The 24,228-nt window shown below is 38.3% G+C and overlaps 1 protein-coding gene across 1 annotated transcript; it reads left to right on the top strand.

The window, feature by feature from the left end:
- Positions 1-277: 277 nt before the first annotated feature.
- Positions 278-23,578, top strand: SLC26A4 (solute carrier family 26 member 4). Its single transcript, XM_088165807.1, has 20 exons — positions 278-447; positions 776-915; positions 3,047-3,157; positions 4,772-4,962; positions 5,405-5,569; positions 8,051-8,203; positions 8,315-8,397; positions 9,354-9,501; positions 11,822-11,935; positions 12,689-12,766; positions 12,960-13,055; positions 14,478-14,584; positions 15,922-15,991; positions 16,310-16,402; positions 16,504-16,599; positions 17,480-17,710; positions 18,697-18,751; positions 19,065-19,210; positions 20,344-20,427; positions 20,934-23,578. Exons 1-20 carry the CDS (start codon positions 293-295, stop codon positions 20,955-20,957), a joined length of 2,340 nt encoding a protein of 779 aa, XP_088021933.1. The 5' UTR covers positions 278-292; the 3' UTR covers positions 20,958-23,578.
- The last annotated feature ends 650 nt before the right edge of the window (positions 23,579-24,228 follow it).

Raw genomic sequence — 24,228 nt, 5'->3', positions numbered from 1 at the left:
GGGGCCGATGAGGGGGCACCGGGGCCGCGGGGGGAGGGTGGACGGAGGCGTCGCCCGGGCCGGCCCGGAGCCGGGTCTCTCTGTTTCCCCGTAAATAAAGCGCCAGGCCGTGGGCGGCCGTATAAATGCGGCTGCTGCGGGGCCGGCTCGCCCTGCCCCAGGCCGGGGAGCGGGCGCGGGCAGAGCCGTCGGAGCCGCGGTTCAGGACGCGGACAGCGCTGCCGGGCCGCGGGCGCGGCGGCGGGGCCGGCAGGGGGGGCCGCGCTCGCCGCCCGCCGGCTCAGGCGGGGCCATGGCCGCGGGCGGGCGGGCGGCCGAGCCGCCGGCCGAGCTCAGCCACTACGTGGTGGCGCGGCCCATCTACAGCGAGCTCGGCTTCCAGGAGGAGAACGAGCGGCGGCCGCCGCTGCCGCCCACGCTCCGCGAGCGGGCGCAGGCAGCCTGCAGGTGGGTCCGGGCAGCGGGGGGGAGCCGGGGGCGCGCCGTCCCGGCGCCCACAAACTCCACCCGCCCGGGGATGAAGTGCCCCACACGCCAGAGTGCGAGCAGACGCATCCCTGCTCCCCTGCGTGTCGCAGCTGCCCATGGGGTGCTTCTTCAGGGAGCGCGCTTTTAACACCACTACGTGCCCCATCCCTGTCTGGAAGACAGGACTGTGACACTCACTGCCCCTTAAATTTAAATGTACATCAGCTCAGCTCTCTGTCACTTTGGGGTTCTTGGGGGGCTCCAATTGCAGCTCCGTGGGGTACGTTCATCACTTGTTTTCTCGCAGATGTTCAAGGAAAAGGGCCTTTCAGATTGCCAAGTCCTTTCTGCCCATCCTGGAGTGGCTGCCCAACTACCGGGTGAAAGAGTGGCTGATCAGCGACATCATCTCGGGGATCAGCACCGGCCTCGTTGCCACTCTGCAAGGTAAAGCCGGGCACGCCGGCGCTCCGCTCCCCAGCACGTCCCTATAAGGGAGCCGGCTGAACACAGGGACGTTATGCAGATGGAATTACAAATCTGAGGCTTGTTATTTAATACTAGATATTAGGTATTATTTTGCAATAAATAATTTATGTTTTTAATTTATTCCTTTTTCTTTCCTTGGCTAGAAGATTTAAATTTCCTGTGATGTGCTATAAAGATGTGTTTAACTTTTCCTCCAGGCGTTTTACTCAAAGAGTATTTATTTTGATATTTAAAATTTTAATTACATTGTGATAAATCAGATAGGTTGTGTGGTCTTATTTCTCTTTCTTGGTTGTCCAAACCTATAGTTCTTCTGCAACTGCTGACAAACATCTAGTTATTCCCCTAAAATAGTGCAACCTTGGTATTTACTCCTCTTTAAAATTAATCTTATGTGGTTGTTTAGGTCTCTGCAGAAGACAACCTTCATGGAGGTGGCGATGTATTCACATTTTTTAAAAAATTATACTTGATGGATGTTTAGAATATATGGCTTGCAATATTAAGTTTTCCTTACTTCCATATTCCATTTATTAATAAAGCTTTCAGTAGATGAACAAATAGGAAAGTGGCAGAAATAAGCAGAAATTCGTTCAAATAAGCTCGTTAAGGAAGACTCAGAGGGCAGAACCATCCTGCCTGAGGCAGCATCCATCTAAAACAAGACTGACTATAACCCTGACACATCCACCTATTTCTTCAATCTCAGTAGAGTTCTTATACTATTTTCACAATTTTTTCACGACTGCAGCAGGCAAAACTAGCTGTGTCAACTCCACACTTTCCCTCAATGGAAATTAAGTATTTGCAGAAGGGGACAAAGATTTACAATGGGAACAAAGAAAGCAGTTTACGCATTCTCGATTAGACACAAGTATTTCCTCCTGTCTGTTCCCTTGGAGCATGCTAGGAAGGCAGAGACTGGCAGAAAAAAAGCATTACAAACTTCTGCCCCAGGCAGGGGGTGACCTGAGAAATAAAGAAAGTGATTCTTTCTCAAAGAAGAGTGTCAGAGCTGGAAGGTCTTTGCTGAAGGTAGTAGCACAGTTACAGGATCCCTGTGCTTTTTAAAATGAACTGGGCTAGATGGACCTTTCATGTTACTTATAACAGCTATTGTGCTCATACTATAACCTCCTTTTTTATTTCGTTTCAGTGGCCTGATTTCCCTTAATTAGAATCCATTTGTAAATCTATTTTTTTAAATATTTCTGTCTGGTCTACCACCTATGCATTAAAAAAAAAAGTAGAAAAAAGGAAAAACCACAAATGAATGCAAATCTACACCTAGCTATAATTTTTTTAAAAATCTGAGATTTGAGGACATGCATTATAGGAAAAATTGGCCAAAATATTTGCAAAAAAAGAGGCTTTTGGGATCTTCAGGTCTCTGAAGTCCCTAATTCCCAGCTTGTAGTCGTCCCATCAGTCACAGTAGTATGACCAGGACTTCAGTTGTTTGAACTCTGACAGGTTTTGGAGAATCTTTGAAGGAGAATACTATACTCTGGCTAACTGGGATATGATTTTGAAGGCTTTTTTTTTTTATTGCTTGCTGGATTTGACAGCTTGCACAGGTATGCAAAGGAAGAAGAACCAAGACTCTCAAATTTATGTGACTTACTATTGGAAGATTAGTTTCTAAGCTGCTACTGGGAAAAGAAGTGGTCCTATTCTCACAAGACCTGAAGATTCTAAAGCATATTTGTTGTGCAGTAATTCAGAGTGTTGCTCTTGAAATTTGTCTGTAACTAGAACCTTCATATATCTTCCTTTTCTCTCAAGAGGCACACCCTCTTTGCAACAATATTCTTCACTTAAGTTCCCTATCTCAGCTTGTGTTTTGGGCTACCTATGCAAATATAGGAACATTTCAGTACTTACTCATTCAGCTACCAGCATGGGATGTACAGTCCTTTACAGTCATTGATACTCACTCACATGTGTGCCTGCAACGGACTTACAGACAAAACATATTCTAAATTGCACCTGGACCAAAGGAGTAAATCTTTCTGAAAGTCTATTCTAGACAAGATAGTAGATGGCTAAGAGATTTTAAATGTGATATTTTGATAATCTATCATTTCAGGTTTGGCATATGCTTTGCTGGTTGCAGTCCCTGTTGGATATGGTCTCTATTCTGCTTTTTTCCCCATCCTGACATACTTTTTCCTGGGAACATCAAGGCACATCTCAGTTGGTAACTGCACGTGTTCAAGCTACAGTGAATTATCTATTACAAAGTGTTAATCCTTACTGCAGACAGTCATATTTCATACAATAGAACTACTTTCTGAAACAAATTGGCTGTGGTGAATATTAATATTGGTGGATCTTGAGAAATTAAGGCTTATTTCTTCTTTATACAGGCAATTGTGCATAATAGCTAACTTCAGGTATGCCCCTGCTTTTTGCTTGAATTTGTGCTGAAGTTTAAATATTGTCTTTGGCTACACCCTATGCAAGAAATGACAAGATCAAGGCCTCCGTAGGCAGTATGAATGACAAACATTTTGTCTATCAGCTAAAGCTCAAGATGGCTAAAACAGAGCTCTTTTACTCTTCTCTACAAGCCTTATTTGCTGCATCCTCTTTTCATTACTGTGGACAATATCTTCTTGCCTGTTGTGGAAACCTAGAATTTGTACATCCACTCCAGCGTTACTCTAGGTAGTCACATCAAGGCTATGGGTAAATCTTGTTGATTCTTTCTGAATACTTTCTTTAGAATATGAGGTTTGTTTCCTTTCAGTTCTCACATTTTAAATTCTTGTTACAGCTTGATCACTGAAGTTCCTTTTTCTTCATTCTAACCAAATCTAGTCTTTCCTTCTTCATATCTACCAAGAACACATTGTTTTCCCCTCCCAGAACTTTGGCATGATATTACACTTTTTCATCAGCTTTCTCCTCTACTGCATCAAAAGTCTCTGTATGTTTTCTCAACTGTTAGCCCCTCCCTATCCTACCAAGCAGCTCATATTTGCTATCCAAATCTGACTTGTTATGTCTACTTATGGTGGCATTCCTACTTTCTAGATTATCAAACACTCCTTTTTTATGCTTCTCCCAATGCTCTTATTCATGAAGTGTCTTCTAAGGTACCTGCGAAATTAATTTAACCTCCTTTAAGACATTTCATGAACATTTTCCTTTTCTGCATAATTTTAGTACATAACTGCAATAAATTTGATGACTTTTAGATTTGTGTTTTGCTGACACAATGATCACTTTCTCTGTATCTTTCCCAAAGTATAGTTTCAGTCATCTTTGGCCAATATAATAGCACAATACTACCAAAAGATGTGGTCCGACCCATTGGATCGTGTTCCTGCCACAACCATGGTGTTGGGATCCCTGATCATGTGGCATGCTGAATCAGCTAAAAACTGACCATGACAAAAATACCAAAAAACCAACCAACCAAAAAAACACAAGCAAACAAAGAAACCCCAAAACTCAAAGAAATAAACATTACTTTCACCTGGATTGGTGATCTGTGTTGTCTGGTTGTGATGCTGACACAAGGGAGATAGTTGGAGCGTGTTGAACATTTTGTCCCTTTTGGCCTTGGTACAGCCCTAAATTGGCTCAAGCAAAGTGTGAAACTGCACTTGTATCTGCATGTACAACATAAGCTATTTAAAGAAGGAACAGAATTTTTGTCTAATACAATGCAGTGCCTATGGCTCCATATTGCCAATGTACCCCAATTACAATATTACATTTTCTGACCCAGAGTTTCTTGTCTAGCATGATAAATACATTTTTTCAATGTGTGTTAAACTTTAGTGTGTTCTGTTTGTCATTACAGGTCCGTTCCCAGTAGTCAGTTTGATGGTGGGATCTGTTGTACTGAGCATGGCCCCTGATGAGAATTTTCTCATAGAAGGCAGTAATGCTACAGGAACTAATGGCACTGGGGCACTGATAGACATTGAATCCAGAGATGCAGAGAGAGTGCTGATTGCAAGTACTCTCACATTCCTGGTTGGAATTTTACAGGTAAAATAGTTGACTTGAAGACACAAGGTTGACACTGTTCTAATGCCAATGGCAGGAAAATATTTACTATGGCATCAGACATTTTCCTGTAGTAAAACATAAAAACGAAGGAAAGTTATCGCAAACTTTTAAGAACTTCTTATTCTGTTTAGAGTCACTGACAGCATGACTGTGAGCACAGAGAACAGAATAGCCCTGTGATTTCAGACCAGAAGACCTACATGAGTACTAATGGTGCATATCCTGGAGCTTCCTTTCACACATTTCTTCAGGTCTCCTTTATTCCCTTGGATGGATGATACTAAGCTACACTAGGCTGAAAGGGGGAAATATGCTCCTAAGACTCTGCGTCAACAAAGAAAAAGCAAAGCATAAGAAATCTCCAAATAAAAGTGTGCCTTTTTGTTATTTAACAAGCTGTTATTCTTCATGATTTTTCCAGGTTATATTTGGAGTTCTCCAGATTGGTTTCATTGTGAGGTACCTTGCAGATCCACTAGTTGGGGGATTCACAACTGCAGCTGCTTTTCAAGTGCTTGTGTCACAACTGAAAATAGTTCTGAATGTTTCAACTAAAAATTATAATGGTGTCCTTTCTATAATATATGTAAGTATTCCCTTCTAATTTGCTTTTGTTTTATGACAGGTATTTTTATATAATTGCTTATCTTCTGCTTCCATTTCACACAGGGATGGTTCATATATATGGTGGTAAGTATAGGTCATTCATTTAGTCTTCACTTTCATGAAGATGTGCAGTTGTTCATTTATAGCTGTGGGGCTCTAAGTAGCTGCCTTTGGGGTTCCCCAGACAGAAAGTCTAATTGCCATCTTGAAGTCTTTTTCAGACAGAGCACTTTTCACATGGAGTTTAAATGTGATTATCCAGCAAAACAGTTTTTCACTTCTGGAGACTACAGTTTGGGACTACCCATCTCTTGCTTACTCACTTATTGTGAAGGATATTTAATCATTTATTAACCCTGTCAGTTCATCTCCCAGAGCTGGCCAGTCCCAAGGCTCTTTATACTTAAACCAATAGGTCGTTCTGGTAAAGGGCATCATTCTCCATTTCAAGCTGTAGCCATGCATGTGAATACCTAAAATACCTGGCCACCCTTTGGCCAGGTAGCTGCAATGTTCGGCTGCATTACAGAAACACTGAATTCCTAGAGGTCTTGTATTACAGAATAGTGTCCTTTCCCTGGAAAATTCTTCAGAGTTGTGTCACTGACTTCAGCATGAAATTATCCAGGTCCACAGTATTTTAGATCTTCCATAGCACTTCATATCAGAATAGCAGATTTCTAAAAGAGGCTGTTCTAGGAAAAAAAACATTGGAGATTTTACATGCCAGTTCTGGCAACCAGACTAGCAAAAATACAACAGACATCTAGATTAACAATAATAGGATGAATATAACTATAAGCAGCAAGGTAAAAATTGAAAAATAAATCTGGAGGACTATTTGTGGGGACAAAAAATTTTCTTATGGGCCTTTAGAGAACTAATGAAACTCTTCCCCTCAGAACAAGGAAACTTAGATGAGACAAAGTACTGTATAATAGACCTTACAGCAGACCTGGAAAAATGATGGACTTGTTAATCTGGCAATTTTTTTCATCTCTTTATTTCTTGAATGCGTGGTATTTAGTATAATACACTTTTTAAAAGGACTGCATGGCTCTTCCAGCTCCAGCAGGCCTGAGGGAGATGCTGACTTTTTAGGTTAAAGTTCAAAGCTTCTGTGTTCTTGCAGGTGAGCCAGGTCAATGTTTGCAGGTGCATGTAGAGCAAAGAAATTGTTATTTCTGGTCTGCTCAACCAGTCATTTGCTGTGTCTGCTTCAGCAAGTTTTGGACTTGCTGCAGTAGTGTTGTTCAACAAACTGCAACACTGAGCATCCAACATTAGCAGAATCCACAACAGAAGTTAGGAAGTTACTGTTTCCCTGTGAAGTGAAGCAGTGTAAGAGGTGGTCAGCCATTCTTATGGGATCCGTGGTAAACAGAATGGGCAAGAAATGGCTTCAGTCAACCAAGGGAGGGCGTCTGATTCAGTGTTTCAGGAAGGCTTCTTCTTTAGCTTAGAAAACATAGCTGATTAAGTACTTATATGTTGTATTTCCAAACCTAAGTCTGTTCAGAAGGGTAGGAGTGGTGCTGGTGCTGCTGCAAAGCTCCTCTTATGTTTAAACCAAAAGATCATTACTGGAGGAGCTAAGCGGGATGCAAGAAGTCTGTTTCTAGCCCCTTTTCTACCAGATTGTTCTGCTACAACTGCTTCACTATGCATGGGATAACTACATTTTCTTGGAGACAGGAGGCAAGTGAAAACTACTCTGATGCTTAGGAGGAGGACAGAGAAGTATTTGTGACTTTTCTGTAATCATCCCTTCATGTTTTCTCTGTACAGTAACTTGTAATAAACAGTAAGATCAAGCAAGGGCACAGGAAGGGTAGAGAAGGGAGCTGCCTATTGCAGCCCAGTTGTGAGTGCTCCAGTCCGGGGCTGAACTCTGCTGTGGGGGTTAATTTACTGTAGAGTGAGGTTTAATGGCTGCTTTTCTGAGTGCAGGATTCTCCACATCCTGATAGGACCTGTGTGTTCGCACTCATTCTCTGTTTGTCAGCTGTGGAAACAGGAACCATGTAAGGCACAGACATGAGTACTGGGCATGTAGTGAGCCAGAGCTTTGTCCATGGGTCTGCTGGCTCCCTTTAGAAAAATGAAGATCTCCCTTGCTATTTGTTAAAGCGAAGAAACTAAAGATCTTCCCTTCCTTGCTCTGATACTGGTAGAGAGTTAGCTCTTTTTACTTAGTATTAATTGACTAAAAATTGGGAAGCCAAAGCCCCCTGTGTGGACAATTCTTGCAGTTAGGTTTTTTTCCATTAAATTTGCTATTAAATCCGTTTGCTGATTCTGTAGTGCCTTGACAATACATTTTCTTCAGGCTTTTCCAGGCTTGAACGAAGAAGTAGCTTGGCCTTCTCCAAAACCCCATGTGTCTGGATCATCTCATGAGTTTTTGCACATGCTTCAAGTGGACATGGGCATGTTTTATGTTGTCGTTTTTATTTTTCAGACTCTTGTTGAAACATTTGAAAAAATTGGTACCACCAACATTGCAGATCTTATTGCTGGACTCCTCACCATTTTTGTCTGCATGGTAGTTAAAGAAATAAACGATCGGTTCAAACACAAGATACCTATACCTATACCAATAGAAGTTATTGTGGTAAGCAAAGGGCATAACAAAAGCTGAAAACAGATAAAATGGATGGGTCTAACTACACGAAGACAGGAAGTCTTTCTAAGTCCTAAAAAGGTTTTTTTTATTTTATTACAGACAATAGTAGCCACTGGCATTTCATATGCTGCCGACTTGGAAAAAAAATACAATGCAGGCATTGTTAAGAGCATTCCAAGAGGGTGAGTGTCTTTGTTTTGGGGAGAAAAGGTATTATTTTAATTGGCTAAAAATGACCGTAGTAAGAGAAAATGCATAAAAGAAACATTGACAGCTGTAACCTGAGTTTAGAACTCAGATCTGGAGATTTTCTGAGTTTTACTTCTGGCTCTATCAATTATGCCACCTAAATATGTTACCTAGCTTTCCTTCTTCTGTAAAATGGGCTTAGGAATGTCTATCTAATTCATGAAGTCCATCTGAATATTAATTGCTTCCTGCTCATGAAGTGACTATAGGACTATGGAAAATGGCTTTAAAAAATTAAGGGTTTTTAATAAAGAAATTTTGCATAAACTTAATTTCTGTCATCCTGAGCTATCCCACTGCGGTTTATATTCATGTTGTTACTGTTATCCCAATCAACTTTGTCACTTCCATAATCATAAGAGCAAGGATGTGGAGGATTACACTGGTAGAGACTTCCACTTGAGAGATTCTGAGCACTTCACAGTAGTAACCTTCACATTCCATTTGGTATTCAGGGCTTAATTAATTAAAATTTGTGGAAACACAGTAGGGGATAAAATGCTTCTGAGATCTTACTGAAGAAGTACATTAACAATAGTATGAAGTGTCATTAACATATTTATGTAATTCATCATACTATTCAATACATCCTTTATTAGATGCTTCAAAAAATGTAGTTTTTCACTTTGCTATCATAAGGCCAAATCTCAGTCATGCTGAGAACAATGGGAGCTTTGTTGCTGACTAATAGCATCAGGATTTGGGCTGGGGTGAGCTAGATAAGCGTGTTCTGTATGTCAATGGGCTGTTTCCACCTTTTTATTAACTTGAAACATTACACTTCATATTATAAGCAACCTGTATGCCTCTGCCTCAAACTCCTTGACAGTTCTGGTAAGAACAGAATTCAATAAAAGTTGGTAACACTAATATATTTTCTAAATGCTAGATTTTTGCCTCCCGAGCCTCCAAATGTCAGCCTGTTTTCCCAGATGATTGCAGCCTCCTTTTCCATTGCTATTGTTGCTTATGCTATTGCTGTGTCTGTGGGGAAGGTATATGCAACCAAGTATGACTATGCTATTGATGGAAACCAGGTATGTATAACTGAAATCGTTTATAAACATAGTGAATGTAAAACATGCTGACTTACGTAGCCAAATGAAAGAAACACCATTCACACACATTTTTCAGACAAGCACTGAAGTCTGACAGGAGGAATTCTTTCAACTCGTGAAAAAAATTAGCTGAAATGACCACACAGAGATGAGCCAGATCTATCTTCACTATGGAAGGAATTTTCATACTATTTCATTCCTTCTGTATTGGTTTAGTGACTGCAGTAGTTCTGAAAGGGATGAGCACTCTATAGGGGAATTTTCTGGTGATGTCAAGTTAACATGGCCTAGAAACTTACTTTCCATTTCCACTTGTAAGGCATATTTTGAGGTGGGTTGCTTGGGCAGATGAAGACAATGTCAAGCTAAGAAGTTGCTCTGAACAGCTTTATTTTGGCTTAGTCTTTAAGCAGGATTTGAATCATCTGAACTTTACAGTTAATAAATTATTGTACTTCTCGGCAGTTACATCTATATAACTATACTTGTAACCTGATAGATCAGTCCTGCAGCTGCACAAAAGTTACTGCCTACCAGCATATGAATGTGCTGGAGTAGCTGTGTGCACTAAATGGCTGAACTGCTTTAAGCATTGGTTTCTAGGGGCACATAGCTAGAATGTGACGTGAGCTGTGTATCACAAACTCTTACAGGATTCCTGCATTTGTTCAGTGTCTTCACCAGGGGTTATGTTGCTTGCCCATGGTTTGGAGTTAAAATGTTAGAAAGCTTCCTCACCCTTCATCTATGCTGATTTTAGTCTTATCCTTTGAGCATATTAGAAAATGCTCTCACTGCAACAGATGAGTAATTTGTTTAATGAGTCCTTCATTTTGGAACTAATGGATTACATAAAGTTGAACTTTGGAAACACTGTTTTGCAGTATATAAGAAAATTATGCTTCTCTTTGTCACTTTGCACTCCTCAAAGGTTGTATCTGTAACACTTGGTCTTAAAGTTGACCAAAATGCACCAACTTTCAGTTTACTAAATATCAAAGAATAATGCATAATCCTAGAAGTGCTGTTTATGCTGTTCTGTTGCTGAATGTTGTTCTGCCAGCAGTGGTGTGTTTCAAAGATGCTGATTAAATATTATAGTAGAAGAATTAATTTAAAACAGCATAGTGCCTTCCTTTCAGTGTTATGTTATGAATTTTACATGTAGCATAGGTTATATGCAGCCCAGGATGATGGGCAAATAGTTTATTTGATCTGGAGAAGTTAAAATAACATGATAAAAGCAGCACTAAAATAATTTTGAAGGATTGGTTGATACTATTATCTACCAGTGTCTATATTGTCTTCATAGATCCAGATTATTAATGCCTAATAACCCTAGGAACTATACTTCCAATATTTTCTCACAGATCACAGTGGTTGCTTGGGAATAGGCATGAATAATTTAGGTGTGTTCCTGCTTCTTGTAGTTGGAGCTAAATCAAAATTTACAGGAAATTTAATTTTTTAGAAAAGAAGGGAGACAGTCAAAATCAAATCTTAAATTATATTTTAAAAAGCTTGCAGTGAGTGAAAAGCTCTTGTGCCTGTGTCAGCTTGGTGAAAACAATGTTTCTGTCAATTATATAGGCTTGGTTGCAGACAGCTCCCAAATTTTTTATTTCCCAGCAGAGGAATGGCCCAGATCCCAGGACATACAGTTCCCAGGGTCTTTGTCACTTGAGCAGAAAAGCCAGCATCCATAGGGGTTAGCATCTGTGACCCTGGGGCAAAGTTATGAGAATGCTGCCTGAGACTCAGTGTGAGTTCATTGGGATGCTTAGAGTGAAAAAACGTCTGACTCAGCAAACTAGAAGTTTTCAGTGAAACTGTTTTATTGCAAAGTTCCTTGATAGATCTACTAATATTAAAATGCTTTGCCTTAGTTAAAGGCTTGTCTAAAGTCAGACTATTGTACTGATCAAAATAATTTGTTTAGCTGATGGGAGTTAAATTTATTCTAGTACTCATTTCTTGATGCAATTATTCCAGTGTAATTCTTAGAAATGTTAGGTTTGGTAACATTGATGGAAGTAAGCTTTAAACACCTTTGTATTCAGACAAGAATGTCCACTTCAGGGGGAGAATACCAGCTTCTTTGTATTGGTTTCCAGATAGAGGTAGCTGCACTGGCACAAGAGGCATTTGTGTAAACATTTAACAGCTATTATTAATTCATACTCTTCTTAATATTATTTTACTACCTACTTTGTCAACTACTGCAGAAGCTATTGTCTTTCTCCATTGGAAAACTGTCTTCAGGCATCTTTATTTACAGCATCATACAATTATCTTTCAGGAATTTATTGCCTTTGGGTTCAGCAACATTTTTTCAGGTGCCTTTTCTTGTTTCGTTGCAACTACTGCTCTTTCACGGACTGCCGTCCAAGAAAGTACTGGTGGAAAGACTCAGGTAATGACCTCTTCTCATAGCACTGTGCAGAGGTAAATTAAATTTTGTATAGTGCACGGATTTCACTGTGAGGTGAAAACAGTCCTAAAACGATTGCGTTGCTGGCACATGGAAAGGCACGGGTGTCTTAGCAGCTCGGCTCTAGTAGTGAATCATTTTTTAAGCTCTGCCAGAAGAGGGCAATCAAGGTTTGCATAGCACGAGTTACCTTAGGGAGCAGAAATCTTTTAACTCTAGTTCCCCAGAATTTAATTTCCAATTAGAAGATTGAGTTTGTCACAGTAAGATGTGGGAGGAAATCTCTCCCAGCTTTAAGCTCCCGTGTGCTGGCCTGAGTAGCTCTGCCATTTGCCATTCACCATCAGCCATGGAACATCTTTGTCATGTTCAGTAAACTATTTTGTCTTACCAAATTACAGTTGTGTGGTTCTTAACAGTGGAAAACTACAGGTTTTCCAGCAGCTTCTTTTCCATCTTACACACAGACTGCTTCATTCATCTGTCTTTGTAACATAACCCCTCAAGAGCTACTACCTTGTGTTTGTTTAGATTTCCTGCTTAATTGAATTCCCTCTGTGTTAGATGAAGTGCATAATGGTTGCCCACATATGCATAAACACAATGACACTTAAGCAGGTTCCCTGTTCCTGAAGAAATATAGTGTGCAACTGTTTGTACCTTTTTATTTGTAATCCTCAAAACAGATGATAGAATTGTAGTAAATTCATTTCCTATAAACACTATTCTTTGCAGGTTGCTGGTATAATCTCAGCTGGGATCGTTTTGATTTCTATTGTTGCCCTGGGGAAATTGCTAGAGCCCTTACAAAAGGTACTGTAATCTTCCTCTGCAGCACAGTCACATCAGATCCAAATCAACTGTGATGGGCAAGATTAATAATCCCCCTTTAAACTGTGGTGACTAATTCCAGACAGGGCTGTGGTTTATAGTGTGTCATGTTGAGCATTATCTTAATATTCATCTTTGCTTCTGAATACCACTTTTTCATTATTTTTCTTCACAGTCTGTGTTGGCAGCTGTAGTCATAGCTAACTTAAAAGGGATGTTCATGCAAGTGTTTGATGTTCCCCGTCTATGGAGACAGAATAAGGTGGATGCTGTAAGTAACCTATTTTTTTTTCCTGAATGTTTTTGTCCAGTTTTGGGTTTTTTTACCTTTCAGTGCCATCCAAGTTTCTCTTACATACCACATAAACAGATTTTGAGGAGTTAACATCAGAAAATTTTTATGTGCATCCTCAAAATGAAAATGCCATGAGGTCAGTAAAAAATTCCCCATTTTTAGGTCAGTATTCTGCTAATCTTCTTTATTCCCTAAACCCTAAAGTAAGGGTGCCAATCAGGGTATTTGTGTGCAGTGATAACTCCTTTGCATTCATTTCCGTAGTTTACAGCAATTTTGTGCTGATATGGCTTGAAAAGCAGAATAAAGATGGCCTGTTGCCACCTTTACCATTCTGATTTTAACTTTTGTGCTGTTTAAATTAGTCAGAAAAGATGACCTTTCCTTAATTCATGTACGTATATCTATGTTGTTACCACATGAACATTCCATTTACCTGAATAATCTTAGCTAGCCCTCAGAAAATACGTTTTCTTGTTGTGGCAAGACTAATCCAAGCTAGAGTGTGGATTCATTTGCCATGGTATGGGATGAGACTTTTCTTATGAACTATAACCATATCTCAGCGTACATGCTCACATCTCCCACTGTGTATTCTGTGGAACAGACCTTCACTGTGGCTCTTGAGGCAGGAAAATATTGCATGGAAGACATTTTTTTCCATGCAGTCCTTACTGTGCTTAGATTTTACAGTGTCATTGGGCAGTACCTGTCTTAGACAGATCTCAAATATTTTGATTAATGGTTTACTCATTTATAGACAAAAGATCCCACTGACTTCAGTAAGAATTGCAAGCACTCAGCTTCTTAAAAAATTGAGTCTACTGCATGGGCAGTGATGTAGAAAAGAACTGAGGAGTGCACTTCAACTGTTCTGCCTGAATATTCAGTGGAGATCTTAGAGAAGTGCCTTCAACCTGTTAATATGACATATCTCTCTTTGCAACAGTTCTTTCTGATTCTTAGATGTCACTGAGGAATCCCCTTCCTTCCCTATATGTCTGCATGGGGGGCATCTTACAGTATTTTACATCTTGGTGAAATAAAACTGTTTCCAATTTTTAATAAAGATTAACAAAGATTGCCATCACTGGAAATAAATGCAATGTTTAACTGTATCTCTTTTATTTTTACCAAAGGAATCAGATCCTTAAAAAATATTATTATGTTGAAAACCTCCTTATTTCCTAAAAAGCTAACTATGCCTAATAAGATAATGATGGATGAAAGCATCTTGGAGGAAGATTTTTGTATGGAAGTCAGCTAGTTGCTAGTGTGTTAAAATCAGTTTCAAAGTTAAAATATGCTTCTCATATTATCTGGTCTAGCGTTTCTTTAGCATGACCAGGAGTCATATGTTTAAATTAAAATACTATACATTTGTTATTTTTTCTCCAGATGATCTGGGTTTTTACATGTATAGCATCCATCATTCTGGGACTTGATCTGGGATTACTTGCTGGCCTTTTGTTTGGATTGCTGACAGTTGTGCTGAGAGTTCAGTTGTAAGTAATATAGTATCAGAAATAATTCTTAGTTTTGTATTATGAAAAAGGAAGATGATATGCTGAAAACAAAATGATTTGTGGCAGAATGTCTGCTTTCGTTTACAAAAATTTTGAAATGAAAAAACATCTTGTTTCTTTTAGAACAAGACACTCTTTGTGTGCCAACATTTAATTACACTGATAAAAGAGAAGCTGCATCATTTTATCAGGATTTCATATCATGTTGGCCACTCTGGTGGTACTTAGCCATATGTTTTATATGCATGCACATACCTGAGTTCTGAAAGGGACAGGAACATTCTAGATCAAATATAAACAGATGTATGGTTTTTGTAATTAATTGATCATTATAGTAGTTCTCAACAGGTAATACTACTGCAGTATGTTGCACATGCCAATAACCTTTTCACTTATTGCTTATAAAAGACTGATTGTATGGCTGTAAAAGAAGAGCAAGAGAAAGCATGATAATAAGAAAAAAAATTGTGCTTCTGGCTGATTCGTTGTTGATTAAAGAATATGTAGTAGTGGAATGGTGAGAAAAGGTGGATTTGAAGAACCTTATTTGCCCATCTTGTTATTTTTCATTGAGTTTTTATCTGAAAATACAACATAACTTCTTTCCTTCACCTTGGAGTTCAGTGAGTTTGGTAACTAGCATTACCAAAGGATAGTTGCACTGTCAGCAAATGTCTAAAAATAAAGCCTTGTAAAACTTGTTTCACAATTGTAGATTATAAAAAATGAAATTTGAAGAGCCTCCAAAAATTTCCTAAATTCAACTCAGATAATGTCACCAAAATATAAAGGGGAGATGAGGCCTTACAAACTTGAAAACAATTTGCTTCAACTGCTAAATATATATCTGGAGACTGCAAAATATTTTGGTTTTGTTATTGACTGAAATAAAAATTAAAAAGGTTGGACTAAAAAGATTTACACAATTTGAAAAGAATGTAAATATATTTCAATTGATTTGAAACGGAAAAAGCCATCAAGTTTTTTTTCAGTGTAAAAATAATTGTTTTTAAAATTTCTAACAAACTAATCTGCTTTTAAAATATTCCTCTGGTTTAGGAAACCAATTGAACAAGTTGTTCAATTAAGTTAAACCAAAATGGTGCATTAAGTAGGCTGAGACAAAAGTACCTTGTTTTTCTAGAGGCCCTTTCACTACAGTGACGCAAAATAGCTGCAACACTTCTGCAAGTCTGTTAGTTTGGTATGAGAAGGCAAACTACAGGAGTCAAAGACACTTTGTATGCAGCAATCCCTTCAATTCTGTGAGTGCCCAAGCATGACATTTACCTTCACTGTGTTTTTATTTCTGTTAGTCCTTCACGGGGAGGCTTTGGAAACATTCCTGGCACAGACATCTATAAGAAGGTCAAGGACTACAAAAATGTAAGTCATTGTGGAGTTGTTTTCCTTCAGTCTACACATCAGTATAAGAAAAGGTTGTGCCTTGCGTATTGTGCACAGCTTGAGTTTGGAAGTGGGGTCCTCAAAGATAACAAATTTCAGGATCATCTTCATCCAGGTGGTTGGTCCAGCTTGCATGCTGGGGTTGTAAGCTTCTAAAAATGGAATCCCCTCAATCATCAACAAATCCATGCAATTTTAAAAAATTAGATATGTAGTTGAACTGTTGAAACAGTGGAACTGCTTCTTATTAGTCAAAATATGGCTGTTGCTGTTTAACCTTATATTCTTTGGCAACAGGTTATAGAACCAGAAGGTGTGAAGATTCTCAAGTTTTCAAGTCCAATTTTTTATGCTAACATTGATGGACTGAAAAGCAGCCTCAAATCCACAGTAAGTGATAAGTTATGGGTTTGGAAGCTGCTTAACTATCCTTGAGATTTCATCAGAATTATACTGAGTTAAGTTAAATAATATTGGTCCTTTTTCTGTAGGTGGGATTTGATGCAGTCAAGGTATATAATAAGAGACTCAAAGCACTGAGGAAAATACAAAAGCTAATCAAGAAGGGAAAATTAAAAGCTACTAAGGTAGGCCTTTTAAAAATTATTTATTTCTATTTTTTCTCAAAGGATTACTCTTTGACCTTTTAAGTTAAGGCTTAATTATGAATTATTCTATACTCATATTTAAAATAGAGATGAAAAGTGTGACTTACTACATGGTAGTACAGTTTATAAGTAGCATACAGAATTTATAATACAACTTGACTTACAATTTTAATCACATAGACCCTAACTTAGAGTTGCTAACATTTCTCATTACCTGGACTCCCTGCAGATCAGATCTTAGTACATAGTTTAATGTATCAATATAACAATCATAATCTAGACTTTAAAATTGCATTAAAGTATTAATGTAATTAAGGAAGATGAGTCACCAATACTCAGAGAAAACAAAAGACAGTGCAGGCATCCCTGGCCCCTGGAGATGTCTCACTGTTAGCAGCAGTTTTGGTCACACAGGACTTGCCATAGACAGTGTTCTGTGGACTCTTACATTTACCTTTTCTCTAATGGGGTCACCAACTACACCTGGTTGTCCACATGCCTGGGACCTTTGAAGGCCAGCAAGGAAGGGAGAGATCAGCCCGGTGCCAAAAACCTTGAGGCTGTTCGGGAGAGGAAGAAGAAATCAGTTTGATGTCTAATTGGTTCACAGGACATTCAGGGCCTGAGAATGAGGGAGAATTGAACAAATACACGATCTGCTTGGCCATAGAGAATGGCTCCTTGCCTTATAAAATGGCATTAGTTATGCTAACCACAGTACCAGGATTAGGAGCAGAGGATACTGGTCACAAGTCTTGTCAATTCCTTCCACAGAAGGTACCACAGGGTGGTATTTTCTGTAACTCCCAAACTTTCCCCATGATTAAATTCTATATTCCATATATTATCTGCTCATTAGAATGGCATCATCAGTGAGCCTGGTATTAATAATGAAGCTTTTGAGACTGATGAGGAACCTGAAGACAACCAGGATCTTCAAGTTCCCACCAAAGAAGTAGAGATCCAGGTGGACTGGAATTCAGAACTCCCAGTCAAAGTAAACATCCCCAAGGTGCCCATTCACAGTCTCATTCTTGATTTTGGAGCAGTAACCTTCTTGGATATTGTTGCTGTGAGATCAATAAAAACGGTAAGGGCATTTTTTTCTGATGTTTTATGAAAATGAAACTAGTCAGTAGTATGTAAATCAAGAGCTGTTAGATGAAGTTAATTTCTGAGTTTTAAAAAGTATGTTGTTGAAAAATACCATCAAAATATAAATATGAAAAAAACAGCAAAAGGTAGAATACTGGTGGTGTGTTTATATTAAGTGGGGAAAAAAAATGAAGGTTGATAGTCAAGTACTCAAAAAATTTAACTGTAAAATGTGGTCCCCTTATATGCATATGTTATGAAATATTTTAGTTATATATTTTCTTTCCACATGCCTCCTGCTTTAATCTGGGCACAGGATGATGCTCACTCAACACAGAGGTAGTAAAAATTTCATCTTAACATCCCAGTTCAGTCTTTAGCCACAAGATTTATTTATTCATTCCTTCATTTAGTCATTTATTTTAACTATGAAGGAAGAATGATTCATTTCTTTATAGTAATTTCTGTGGCTAGTATCAAGTGCTTCATCAACATTAATTAACTAATCTTTAAATTCACAGTACATAATAAGGAGATAATATTCTTTCTAGAAAGAAGGAAATGAGGTGTAAAGATTAAGGCCAAGTATTTCCATTGTTTTTTGATGCCCAAGGGGAAATAAAGCTCACTCAGGCCCATGTGGTCTCACTTGGAGAGAAAATTATTTGAATTTTGAGAACAGAACGACAGCCTTAATTGGCAGCGATGCTTGTGCTTATAAAATGGGTAGTTCCACTTATATGGTTGAAGACAGGCCACTTCAGCAACCAGGTACTTAGCTACTGGATCTTTAGGTATAGCAAAGTATAGCAGTACCTTAATTACGATGAATAAACAAAATGTACTGTATGGAATGAAGACAATCAGAAAAAAATGAAGTGTATGTGCCTATATATTACACAGGCATCCAGATATATATGTATTTTCTCCTCTATAGACTTTATTTATTGATGTCCTTGTTGCAAACTTTTTTTTTTTTAGATAATTAAAGAGTTTGAGAGAATTGATGTGAGAGTATATTTTGCTTCATATCAAGGTAAATATCCAAGTATTTCTACTTTAACTCCTGCAAAGAATAAAATGAAGGTGAGACGGGATCTCTAGATGTGGTAGCATCTGCACTAATAAGTATGTGAACTGTAACATTGATAAGCATTGTTGGCTCCATTGGTACACAAAAAATGATGGGGGTGTAATGAAAATATGAAAGTAAAATTCAAGACTAAACTATAATTGATGGATTCATTTGGCTGTACATTTGATTTCTGACAGTTGCAACCATGCATTTTAATATTTATTTCTTAAATTACTTCATATTGTATAAACCTGTTATGACTTCTTTTATTCAGACAACCTTATATCTCAGCTGGAACGGGGTGCCTTCTTTGATGATACTGTCAGAAAAGACATCTTTTTCTTGACTGTCCATGATGCTGTGCTCTACATAAGGAATCAAATGACATACAGTGACAACCAGGATCCCATATTTGAGAAGGTAAGGATATCTAGCAGTACCTTTCTCTTTCTTCCATCATCTAGCACTCATACTTGAACTTTCCGTGGCACATTTGAAAACTAGATCTTGAACTGTAGTACAAAAAAAGTGAGAGTGTACTAAATTGGGCAGCTTCTGTAGTACATGAATATTTTTCTAGATCAAAGGAAGGGTCTGTCAACTCCAGGAGCTTGTTAGTGAAAAGAATCAGAGAAACATATGGAAAACTTAATCCTAAGACACATTTTCTAATTTCTGACTACTGGCATTTTAAGAACCTCATCAGCTGGAGGTTGTATTTGGAACAGTATATTTAATTGTTACAGAAGGAGTTTTCTTCAATGTGCCTGTAATACTTCTTTTGGAACCTATGACACTATCCTGTGGAGATGGGTTCTCTAATTTTAGATTATATGATAAATATTTCCTGCTTGGTTTAAGCCTCCTGGACTTTTGGATTGTTAGCTGCAATGAATTATCATTCCCTGCACACACTTCTGATCAAAGCTATAATCTCACTCTTACTTGGCATGGATGTGTACAGGAGCTGTTCCACACTAGTGTTCATTCCTGCTATCCTTCTCTGTGCATTTCCTAGTTGTATTCTGTGGGTTTTTTTCAGATAATCAAAACTCTCTGTAGTATTTAAAGATTTGCTACACTCTGTAGCATTTAAAGGGCCCTCATTAGGAAAATGGTCAAATAGTGTCCTCCTTTCTTTTCACCACAAATCCTTTCCCAGCAATCACTATTACAGTATCATGAATAAATAGCAATTAAAATTAATATTGCTGATAATTGACTAGGATATGATCCTTATTTTTGTAACTTTTTCATACTAATTCTTATAGTAGAGATTCACATTTTTATAATGCTATGCAGCAGTTTATTAAAGATAGATTTTATTATTTTTACAAAGTCATAACTGATCATGTGAGCAGAGACAGGCCCAAAGGCTCTGCAATTTATAAGTTCCTTTCAGCTGAACTAAATCATCATCTTTGTCAAGGAAAGTTAACAACAGACTCTTCTAAGTGGTGGAAGTTATTTTAAGGTACTTCAGAGTAAAAAAAAAAACAATTTCAATGATATGGACAACGTGTAACTCATCATGTTTCTTAATTTCTACCAAGATTTCACTCATGCAGGAGTCTAAAGAACCCATAGACTTCACAGAAGCCAGCCAGCCTGATGATGAGCTTGATGTGCAGGAAGAGGTATGCACTTTAGAACTGAATGTGTCTATCCCTCTGCCTGTAGCCTTGAGCTGTGCTGTGAGAGTATGGCCCTCAACAGGTACCTTCTCCCTAAATAAATACCCTCTCTGGATACTGAATGTCAGTGCTAAGTGGATGAAGTCACGTTTTTCTTGAGATGGTAGTAGATTATATCTGCTTAAGTATCTCCTCATCTCTCTTGCTTTAGGACTACTTTTGCCTTACACAGGCTTATAAATAGATCTAAACACAAGCTGGGTGCCTGAAAGAAGACTTTGTAAGGCTTGAGGCACCAAAGTCCAGAATTATGATCAACCTTCCCCTTTCATTCCTCCTTTTAACACAATAGACAGCTTCTTGCACAATCTGCACCATTTACAGAAATTACTTTCTTTGTACTTTCACTGAATTTTTAGTTTACACAAACATGTAATTTTCTCAGATGGTGTATACTGAGAACTAACCATGGCCTGTTTCTCTCCACCTTTCAAAACCCATTTCTCTAGGCTATGCGCCGACTTGCTTCCTGAAGGACTGCTGGTCCTGTCCTGCCTGCGAGAGCACAGCAATATTCATGCACCAGTACTATCTACCAGCATTTTCTGCTATGAAACCAATCTTTGCACTGTGCAAAACCCTGATTTGTCTGAATGATACAGATCTCTGTAACTCTCAAGATTTTAGCTAACCTTATCCCAGAAATATTCTGGACCTTGATTCTGCAAGCACTTTCTGCTATGATATATATTAATAAAAAAGAAAATCAGAAGACTATTGTGAAAGATGTACTCAGTTTTGGGACTAGTGAGGCAGAAGTTGCACTACACTTTTATCAGTGTGTACAGGATGAAAAGCTGCTCTGTGGTCTGCCAAGGACACTGGAAGAGACAAAAATCTTTGTATGGCAAGCCTTTTGTTCAGTATTTGTACAAAGCCTAGTGAAAGGGCAGGAGTTCTAGCTGGCCAAGGGTGTGAATTCTAAAACATGAGCGTGAGAATATGTGCTGACAAGCCTTGAAAAATGTATCGTGATAATTTTTTCAAGCAATTCCTTAAATTGCTGCAGGTACTTAGATCACTGAAAGAGGTGACAGGTGAAACTGTCTTGCACTACTATTAATGATTATCCCTTAAATGAAGAACAGACAGAAGATTATTTTGGCTAGGTTACATAATCTTCATCAAGAGGCAGATCATGACATAAATTAAGGAAAACCTTAGTCCCTGGGTACTTAATGAAATTTATAAAACAGGCTGATACTGAGTGCAAGCAAGAAAGATAGAATGTATTGAGGTTTGGTTTTTTTAAATTGAGTATAGGTGTATTTTTTGTTTAATGAATAGTTATATTTTTATAGTCTTTTTCTTTTAATATGCTACATCAAACTGCTGCTATTCTTTTACATATGAAAATTCATAATGCACAAGTGTAATAATTTACAAAAGAGAAAGATTTGAGCAGCAAAACTTTAATCCTTAACTAATGTTCTTAATTTTCATGGAGAAGAAATGTATTTTGATGAAAAACAGATTGCTACCTTAAATTTTTTAGCATTACATTATTCTTTAAATGGGAAAAAAAACCTGCATTGTGAGGAAACAGATAAAAACTGAAGTGTAAGGAATGTCCAGGTATAAAATGCCTTTAAGTTAATGTGGAAAATTGGCTTCAGTATATTTAATGTCTCCTTCAGAGACATTTTCCCACATTACACTGCACAGAGATTTCTGCTGCAGGTAACAGTGGAAAAGCTAAGCACTAAATAAATTATTCTGGCTTCAGAATCTGAGTGAACTCTGTCAACATCAGTGAAAAAAACTCTTATCAACTTCAGCCAGATGGACAGTATCTTATACAATAGGTAACAGCACCAAACTGGCATCTGTATTGTCTAGTTAAGGCACAGACTTCAGCCTTCATAACAGTGAAGTTTCTCAGTGCAGACACTTGAAATCAGGTGATGTTGGTGCTCCAGTCCAAGCCAGCAAACAGCAGGATTGTATTCACAACGGACATGGGCCATTTGTCCATGGAATGGGAATCTCTACCATCTGAGAATGAGGCAAGTGTTCAAGAGGCAGATCAGACCACTCTGCACCTCTTCAGATGGAACCATTAATTTCGATTGACACTAGTGCTTCAGCCCAGCTTGTGATTTGACAATTAATGCTTTTAACTCTACCTGTCCTCCTGTCCCCTTGCCAGCTTCTTACAGGAGGTTGGCACTTCAGCCCACCTTAGTGGCCTGAAGTCCCCATCAGGCCATGACCCCAAACAACTCCAATTAACCTGACTACTGGAACAGCTGCCAGTGCACAAGGCCAGTGACATGTTTTTTTAGAAACTATTGCTTTTCTAAAACAGATATACATTTTAAGTGTACAAAGTAAAGCATTCTACCTGGTAAGTTATCTTTCAGCTGATTGTTATGCAGGACACATTTTATGGAAAAGATGATAAAAAAATGGTAGCAGTGACTTTTTTTTTTCTCAAGAAAACATCTCCACTGTGATGTTTGAGTACTGATTCTTACTTGACAGAGATGTCATGACATTATTTTTTTCATTTTCTCTAGTTCTTATCTGTACAGGCATTTAAAAAGCAATTAAATACTCAACAGTCTTTCAGTTCCTTTCCAAATATAACACCTGATCTGGGATTGTGATAAAATATTATGAAATGCACTTATTCTTGGCCTTCTATTTCTTCCAGGCATCGTTGTTCTTAATTTAACAGGTGCAAAATATTAAACTTTTTCTGAAAAACAGCATTTCTCTCAAAGCCTACAATGCTATAGAAGAGTAAGAGGTAATATGCAGAATGCATTCGAGTGCCTGAGTGGTTACGTGCTTAATTTGCTATGTATCCATCAAAATTAAGGATACCAAAATAATGGATTTTGCAATGAGGCTAAAATTCTCTACAGTTTTGTACTAATTAAAATATCTTTAAGTAGTGTAACTAGATGTGCTTATCTTTTTCCAGTAGGATGAAGTGGTATTTTTGTATACATTTTGAGCATTACTGTTCTGTTTTTGCATGTGAGGTATTAAATTTGGAGATGTATTTTTTTTACACTTTTAAAAAGCTACATTTCAAAATAATTGTACCCACTAACTGGAAAATAAAATTGTGCATACTGAAAACGTGCTCCTTGAGTCTGTGTATTTGGGGGTTTCTTGTTTAGTTTGGGGGTTTTTAAGTCTTGTGAATTCTTATTATGGGAAAGCATATTATGAAGGGATCAGTGTCGTGCTTCCCTTGGGTCTGAGGATCACCAAAGACAAAAGGGAAAACCTGTTCCCTCTGCCTTGTACGGGTAAGACAAGAAATGTAATACTTTAATGGCAGCTTTTAAATGTTAAGGCTATAAAAATAAAGAGACACATTGTCTGTAGGGCCACAAGACCCCAGTCCGGGAGGCTTTTAGTGAGACAATCACCAATCTGAAGTGCATGGAGTAGTTACCTGTTCTTTAGGATAGTGAACGACCGCTTGAGGCCATTTTCTATTTATGACTTCGTTGTATTTTTATTTCTTTCCTTTCTTCAGTGCTATAGAAACAATCAGTATTACACAGGAATTACAAAATAGTAAATGTAACATCAAGCTCCCCCTGAGCTAGTAAGCTCTATAGTTTTGATGCTTCTGCGTGCTCTGGAAATTCACTGTTCCGTCACGTCTACAGCGTGTCGGGAATCTGCCATTTCCATGCTACGATTTAGGGCTGACGAGCAGCAGCCGAGAGCGCGATGCGGCCTCGCATCTTTCCAGTGTATTTGAAGGTTGCACCGCAGAAG

The sequence above is a fragment of the Sturnus vulgaris genome, chromosome 5 (assembly GCF_052056855.1).
Source record: "Sturnus vulgaris isolate bStuVul1 chromosome 5, bStuVul1.hap1, whole genome shotgun sequence".
NCBI lineage: Eukaryota > Metazoa > Chordata > Aves > Passeriformes > Sturnidae > Sturnus > Sturnus vulgaris.
Note: the sequence above shows the minus strand (reverse complement) of the source record. Positions and strands in the feature narration are given on the sequence as shown.